This window comes from Triticum urartu, chromosome 3A (assembly GCF_056163025.1).
Source record: "Triticum urartu cultivar PI428250 chromosome 3A, HENAU_Tu73, whole genome shotgun sequence".
NCBI lineage: Eukaryota > Viridiplantae > Streptophyta > Magnoliopsida > Poales > Poaceae > Triticum > Triticum urartu.
The window spans coordinates 125117846-125125974 of NC_141875.1; the positions used below are offsets into that span (position 1 = coordinate 125117846).

An 8129-nucleotide genomic window follows, 5' to 3' on the forward strand; every position below is an offset into this window, starting at 1 on the left:
ACAGTGATATGTAGATACAGAGGGCCAGGAAAGCTGCATCTGCTGCCGCTGCCGTGCATGCTGCCTCCTCCTGCCCTGGCTTGCTGCTGCTGCGGCAGGGACGAAAGAGACCCAACAGATCACATGGATAGGCTAGCAGAGAATGGATGTACTGTAGCGAACTATAGCCTGAGGCCATCCAAGCCACAGCCATGGGAGCTTGCGGTTGTTGTATTTTTGAAGCTTAAAAGTTTGCATTAAATCCATCCCTTGTGGTTGTTTTGAGCAAGTTCTTTCCCAGGTCCAAACAGGTCTTTAAAAACAAGAGAGGCTGGATAGAAATAACAAGGTTGGATTCGGTTGCACAGCATATAATATAAACATAAAAAGATGTCAAGGGAAGATACTCCACGACAGGCACCAATCAACATCTGCTTATAGTAGTGACAGTAAAGAAAGAAAGATGGAAAGATGATGCTGTGACCAAAAAGGATGGAAAGATGGAGATGGAGTGATAGACTCCTCTCCCCATCCATCATCCATTTATAAGTTTGACAACAACAACATCTAAGGTAGTAGCACCGTTGCTTCTCCCGGGTCCTGAACCCACAGGGCGAAGCAAAGCATCCATGCATACATCAACAAGTGAAAGAAAGAAAGCAAATTAAGCGTGACCTACAGCATCAACTACACCTAATGCAACGCAACACAGAGGCTGGCTGGCTGGCTAACCAGCTAGCTATGTCGCTGCACTCTCACAAAGCCTAATCCTAAGAAGCTCCGAGTGATCTTGAAGCAAAAACCAATGACACGCGCAGCACAAGAGATGGAAAACCAACCGACCAACCAACCAAACGTAGAGTTGCAATCGCCGACTCGTGTGAAGATTTTGCTCCTCCTGGCTACTTGCAATCGCCCGCTCCTACTGTGTGAAGAAGTGGAATCAAACTAGCGCCGGCCTGCAAGAGGATGATGCAGTTCAAGAAAGGGTCGACGGCAATGCAGTAATGGAGAACAGGCAGAATTATAGTACTGCGACTGTACAAGTCAGTCAGGCCATTAGGATTCTCACAGTGATGCAAGTGGAGGAGCTGATGGCTGGCTCATGTCGTTACTGGTACACTGTGGAGGTTGGTTGGTGGTGAAGTCATCTGTCGTCCACTGCTGCTGTCAGTGGTGGGAAGCCGAGGAGACGGACGGCGGCTTGTCGCCATTGCCGCCGTTGTGCTCCTCGTTGCCCTGCATCCTCGCGGGGACGCGGAATCCGGAGAAGCTGACGCCGGGGCCGAACCCGATGGCCGACACGGAGGGGTTCAAGCCCCCTTGGTGCTGCTGCTGCTGCTGCTGCATCGGGTGGTTGTCGTCAGCTTCGACGGTCTCCGGCCATCCTCGGTCGGAGGGCTGGTTACTGGACTGAAGGGGTCCCCTCTGGAAGAAGAACTGGCTCTGGCCGCTCAGCGCCGCCTGCATATGCGCCGCCTGCTGCGACACGTTGAACAGGTAGCCGCCGGTGCTCCCGCCGCCTGGGTCGGCCACGTTCCACGGCATCATGCGCTGGCTCGCCGCCTGCTCGCCCCACATGGCGCCGCCACCGCCGAATGAGTAGCTGGCCGCACCGGGGAATAGTGCCTGCTGGCCGGTGCCGTTGCCGTCGTGGCCATGCGACCGGTGCTGCTCCTGCTGCTGCTGCTGCTGGTGGTGGTGGTGAAACATAGGGTCTGGTAGAGGCTGCAGTGACAGCCGGAGTTCTTGGCTCTGGCTGCCGGTTCGCGACAAGAGGTCCGGTGTGTAGCCTTGAAAACCCATGGCCGACGAGTGCGCAGCCACAGTGGACGACGACGGCTCCCCGCCCGCGGTCCCGCCCATGGGGAAGAAGGACTTGATCGTGTCGGCGATGGAGTCCGAGTCGAGCGACGGCGGGAGGAAGCTGATGCCGCCCGTGGCTCCTCCGGCGCCGCCAGAGCCGGCGAAGTCGAACGACGAGTGCGCGATGGTGATGGCCTGCGCCTGGTCGTCCGAGTTGTCGGCGGAGTCAGGTTGGGTGGAGGAGGACGGCGGCGCGGCGGCATTGCTGGCGGAGGGGGCGACGGCCGTGGGCTGCCAAGCGGGAAGGGTGTCGAGGTTGTCGATGGCGTCCTTGGCGTTCTTGATGAGCCAATCGACGGCCTTGCTGGGGCGGTCGTAGCCCAGCCGGTCTTGCACGTCGTAGAACTGGATGGCCGTGTGTGCCGACAGCCGCACGCGGCGGTCGCGAGGCCCGCGCGCCGTGCAGACCTTACTGTGCCGGTCCTTCCGCCCGGTGGAGCGCACAATGTGCCCTCCCTGCACCGCCACGATCTCCCCGCCTCCGCCGCCCCTCACCCGCGCGGGCGTCGCCGCCGGCACCATCTCGCCGCCTCGTCCTCCTCGCGCCCGCGTCTGGGACGCCGCGGGCGGCTGTGCCTGCGCCGTGAACTGATGCATGTGATGGTCGGCGCCTCCGAAAGACAGGAGCTGCGTGTGGAGGCCGTGGTGATGGTGGGACTGGCCGGCGTCGCCCATGGGCGCGAGAAGGGCATACTCGGCGGACGAGCCCGGCTGCCTCACGGACGCGGCCTGCAGGTGCGAGAGCTGGAAGACGGGGGCGGGCGGAGGCTCTTGGTCCTGCTGCACTTCTTGGTGCAGCTGCAGCAGCCGGTAGTGGTGGTGCTGTTGCTGCTGCTGCTGCTGCTCCTCATCTGCAGCCTCCTGCTGCCCGCCGCCGCCACCTCCACCTCCACCTCCTCTTCCTCCTGCGCCGTCGCCTCCGTGAGGGCCCCGGTGGTGGTGCCTCGGATCCAGATCCCCCGGCTGCAGCTTCGCCCCCGCTACTGGTGCTGCTCCAATGCGCGTCCATCCAGCTCGCCGGATCCCATAACTAGGAGGAAAAAGAAGCAGGAAAAACCATGAGAAGAATCAAGAAGAGGAGGAAGAAGGCGGAGGAGGGTGCATGAGGGGGAACAGCGGTGGGCAAGGGACTGACCCAGGAGAGGAGTGGGGGACTGAACTAGAAGCAATCTGATGGATTGGACATCACATTTTAGCAGGGGGGACGGCGGCGGGGGGGAGGGAGGCAAAAGCCTTCGCTGCTGCTGGCTTCTCTCTCTCACTCACTCTCTCTCTCCTCTTGGGCTGGGTGTGTGTGTGGGAGCTTTGGAGAGCAGGAGGCAGCAGCAGCAGAACGGAGGCAGGAAAACAGGATGATAAGAGCAGGATTTGGGATTTAGTGAGGAGAGAGAGTCTGTTTCTCTCCTTGCTGCTGCCGCTGCCGCTGTCAATCTGCGTATGCGTGTAGGCGCAGGGCAGAAAAGAGACAGCTTTTTTTTAGGGAGGAGAGAGACTGCTTGCTTGCTTGCTTGCTCTCCCAAGCTGAGCCGAGCGAGGGCTGCTGGCTGGAGCCCAAGGAGTGATTGAGGGCCAACATGGGGGCTGCTGCTCCAGTTGAGCGCGCAGGTTTTGCATGTGTAGCCGGTTACTTTTCTAGTTTTGGAAAATTGGTAGAGACATGATGTGTTCATGTGGTGAAATTTTTTACAGCCAGTTCTGACAGTGTTGGCTCTAGAATTCCGGTGACCAATGCTCAAATTGGAGGCCCAAATGAACGACTGGGAGTTCCAGTCCAGTGGTGCAGCCACATATATGCGGCTTGTACGACTGTGCATTTGGCTCTTTTTTAAGTGTTGCGCCTGTTTTCAAATGCTTGCGTTCTTAGAAATAGGTGGTCCGTCTTGCTTCTAGCCCCACCTTGCTAAAAGTGTTGCCACCAAGATTTTGATCCCTACTTTCCCAGCAAAAATTATGGCATTTTTCCTTTTTGAGGATAAAATAATAATGGCATTCTTGTTGGGCATGGTATGTGGAAAAATCTGGTTGTTCATAGTTTAGTTCCATGACGACGGAGCATATCCATCGGCTCCCCTCTCCTTAATATATTTTCTGTATTGCAGGTTGCCAAAATTGCCCCTCTCTCTCCCTTGGCGCAAAATTGAGCATGGGCTCATTCTCAACAAATAGAAATGAACATGGCCAAAATTGGAGCGGAATTATATGGAGAGTGGGCAGCGACACTTTCAGCAGGACTTGGCAACCGTATTTATCGGAGCCGTTCTGAGTATGATCGGAGACAAGCTATTCAAGGCATATTCTATATGCGGGTTGCCAAGAACTTATGGAATGCACTTAAAGCTAAATTGGGCGCAATTCGTGTTGGAAGTGAGATGTATGTCATGAAGTAGTTCCATGAGTACATGATGGTTGAGAACCGCCGTGTTCTAAACCACGCTCATCAGATACAATGAATCGCTAAGGAACTCGACTCCTTAAGTGTGACTTACCGGACAAGTTTCTTGCGGGATGCTACTTCCTCTCTCAAACCAACATGAGTACTTTCACCAAACAAAGTGACGGGTACTTGCATACAAAACACAAGACACTCTTACCATCAACCTTTCAAGAAGGTTGTCAACTTCTTGTCCTGCTAGTTATAAGGGTAAACCGCACGATAAGGTAGGAATTGATAGATAATTAAAATTTTAAAAACAGTACAACAAAGAATAGTATTTTTTGTAGATACTTTCGGTAAACAAAAATAGACCCCTGGGGCCATAGGTTCACTAGTGGCATTTCTCCAAGCATATAAATGTAGTGCAGGGAATAAATTAATAAATTACAGTTGGGCAGCGATTAAATCATAATATTTATTTTTATGACTATGATCATTCATGGCATAATCTTGTATAGGCGTTACATCCGTGATACGTAAACCGTTATCTAACTGCATCTACAGCTAATACTCCACCACAACACCGATATTCAACATGCATCTCGAAGTATTAAGTTATTAAAATAAGGACAATGGTATAACATAGACAATAAAACTATCATCTAAGTGCGGTAAAGAAACCATTGTTTTATTCTTAGTGGCAACAATACAATACATGTCGAATCCCTTATTGTCACTGAGATCAAATTCATCACAAGATTGAACCCACTACTATGCACCACTTCCTCTAAAGAACCACCTATCAATCTTTGCCAGAGACGACAAATAGATCGGAAAGCATGCATAGCTACTCAATTATACAACAAAGAAACTTCAAAAGATTCAACATAATTCAATGAACAATCTGATCATAAAGCGACAATTCATCATATCCAAATAGACACAACACTGATTACGTCATGCTGATCCCGACCATGTGAGGCAGCTCACGGGTACTTTGCATTGATTCGTGAGAGAGAGAGAGAGGATGCCATCTAGCTACTGCAATCGCCCCTAATGTCTTAACAAAACTATCCACACATGACCATGGAGGCAGAAATGTTGATGAAAATGGCTCCGGTGATGGATTCCCCCTCCCGCGGGGTGCTAGAAAAAAGGCCTCCAGATTGGATCTCCCAGGAAGAGAAACTTGTGGCGGCGGAAAAAATCAAGAAAAATGGTACTGAGGGTTTCTCGATGTTTGGGATTTATAGGCGAAACAATGTGTGTAAGGCATTGCTTAGGGGGTCCACGCATGTGGCCAGGTGGGCCCTCGGGTGCACCCCCCCCCCCCCCCGCAGGCCCTGACACTTTCTAAAATCCTCATGGCTTGGAAAAATCATATTAAATCTCAGGGATTTTTTACCTCCGTAGATATGGATTATCTGAAAAGTCAAAAACATGCGGAAAACAACAACTGCCTCTGGGCACCGAATTCATAGGTTAGTCAAGAAAAATTGCTACAAAAATATTCCAAAGTGATATTACAATATCATGAAACAATATAAAATTATAGATATGTTTGAGACGTATCAGATGCATAATTGCTAAGCCCCCTCCTTCTTGGAGGAACGTTTCTACTTCTCTGAAACATCAGAGAAGTGAATTCTTACTTTTGGATGTCATCGGTCATCCGAGTGTTGAAAAGAATTTAAGAGCAAAGAACTCACACATTAAAGGAGCCGAGGGAACTTCTAGTGACAATGTGGTGGAGAAGAATTTCCACAAGTTCAAGGGAAATTGCATAGTCCAATAGAATACAATCTTCAAGAAGAAGGGTTATAAGAACAACAAGAAAGGGAAGAAATATGGTTAATTCATTTTTGGTGGGATTGCCACTGGGCCTCCAAGTGCTTGCAAAAGTTTAAGAATCCAAGACAGAAGTCCAAATCTATCGAAGTGACCATGAGCAACAATGATAACGGGGCATCTGGGCATAGTAATTTACTAACAGTATTATAGCCCTTTTATATAAGTAAGAGTCACTAGTACAGCGAGGTGCTATACAAACGGTTTTTATCCCCTTTTTGTGATGGCGTTTGGAACCGTCGCCAAGCGAGTGACTGCGATAGGGGGCCCGTCTCACACGACCCAGAAACCGTCGGGGATAGGGAGCCTTGATGCATACAGTTGCCCGTATAAAATTGTTTCTAATATCTCGAATATCCCAAACGCTTCATCCTTGCTACTTGTTTGTGCTCGCATTGCCATTGCAGTCAGAGTTCTGTGGTTTTACCTAAAACTAGGCGCACCCCATGCACATTACATGCACAAGAGTTTTCCAAGCACGTACCAAACTAGCTCTACGTTTTCGATGCCTGACGCATCACAAACAATTCATGAGCGTAAACCTTGTACGATAGGTTGACAATCACACACATTTAGTTTTCCCGCACCGTTTGTGATATTGTCTGACATCACACACGCTTTGCAAACGACAACTGTGTGCATGGTTACACATGTTTCCTCTCCATGAACCATGTCGAATTATGATGTATATCACACACGCTATGCTTTATAGACCATGTGCGCCGTAATGACCCGCAGACCGTAATTCACCCTAATTTAATTGCAGCTATTTAAAATTGTACCTAATTTGAATTTGAAAGTAGGATATAGCTTTATTCATATCCATCAGGTTCAAACAACCAGTGCATTATTCGATTCACATGTACATATGATCAAGAATTACATAAGCACCAAATAAAGAATGATGAACCATGGTTCTATACTTGTACTATTACAGATGGTAAAGAAAGAGGCGACAGCCATTCTGGTTGCTGAACAAGGTGAAGCGGAATGGCCCTATTGTGCTCTCCTGGATGCAGAAGGCACACATGACTCTAGTCCAACCCCTTGTGATGGCCAGCCGCCAATCATGTAATTTGAGAGGTAATCTTGAGTAAACTGCTTTAGGATCCTTTGCAAAGCAAAAAGATTCAGACATTGTCATCTAACACAACTCATTACGGGCAGTAAAAAGAAGGTTGCAGAGTCCTTACTTACCATCTTCTAGTTCATTGTTGTCCTGCATAAAGTGTAAACAAATAGTTCGATTGACATCTTTTGACCCATTTTAATAACAATCTTTATCGGGTTCCTCACTTGATGTTGATTCATAAATATCTCATTGCCCCATACGCAGAAAGGGTCAAAGTGTGGACTTTGGCAATGACATATGTACCTAAAAGCACCAAGTTAATATTAGAAGCTAAACAACAATTGCAAAATGATGTAGTACAACACTTCCTCCATCCCATTATATAAGATTTTATTACATGTATATCTAGACATCATCAGAACATTAAGGTAATAATATTCCTTGTTGCTATGTAGCCTAGGATTGCATATTTAGTCATTCAGTACAATGCATGTTGCTATGTAGCCTTAGATATATTAAATATGGCCCTAATTAACCTACTGATAAATGGGTTACAGGTATATTCAGTGAAATGTCTGATTCGACGATTAATCCCTTATCAACCCCCAGGCTATATGGTACCAGCTACCGATATCCTGAACAGTGAGTACATATAAGCAATGTGATGAAACTAACCTCGATGGAAAACTAATTTATTCTCAATATTGTCATGTATGAGTACGTATAAAGGCATGTTAAGCACAACAGGCTAAACATCAACCAAATATATCCATGATAGACAACATAATCTATAAATGGTAGCTTCAGTGTGCAGGTTTAAGCACACTAGTTAAGCAAAACAAGAAGTGGAAAGGTGTGTTAACTGCATCAGGCATAACATTTAAAAACAAGTAAATAGTCATTCAAACTGGTATTGTGAATGTCTAAAGTACACTAGTTATTGTTAAAAAATGGAAGGGCAAGTTAACTGCAACATCCTTAACAACAACC

At 48.5% G+C, this 8129-nt stretch overlaps 1 protein-coding gene across 1 annotated transcript; it reads right to left on the minus strand.

Moving 5' to 3' along the window:
- Window positions 1-459: 459 nt before the first annotated feature.
- Window positions 460-3229, minus strand: LOC125543236 (transcription factor PCF5). Its single transcript, XM_048706515.2, has 3 exons — window positions 2981-3229; window positions 1052-2875; window positions 460-938 (listed from the first exon to the last, which is right to left on the minus strand). Exon 2 carries the CDS (start codon window positions 2518-2520, stop codon window positions 1150-1152), a length of 1371 nt encoding a protein of 456 aa, XP_048562472.1. The 5' UTR covers window positions 2521-2875; window positions 2981-3229; the 3' UTR covers window positions 460-938; window positions 1052-1149.
- Between the last annotated feature and the right edge of the window lie 4900 nt (window positions 3230-8129).

Bases quoted from the DNA above. Each gene is read 5' to 3' on its own strand.
- LOC125543236 (XM_048706515.2), bottom strand. From the start codon at position 2,520: ATGGGCGACGCCGGCCAGTCCCACCATCACCACGGCCTCCACACGCAG.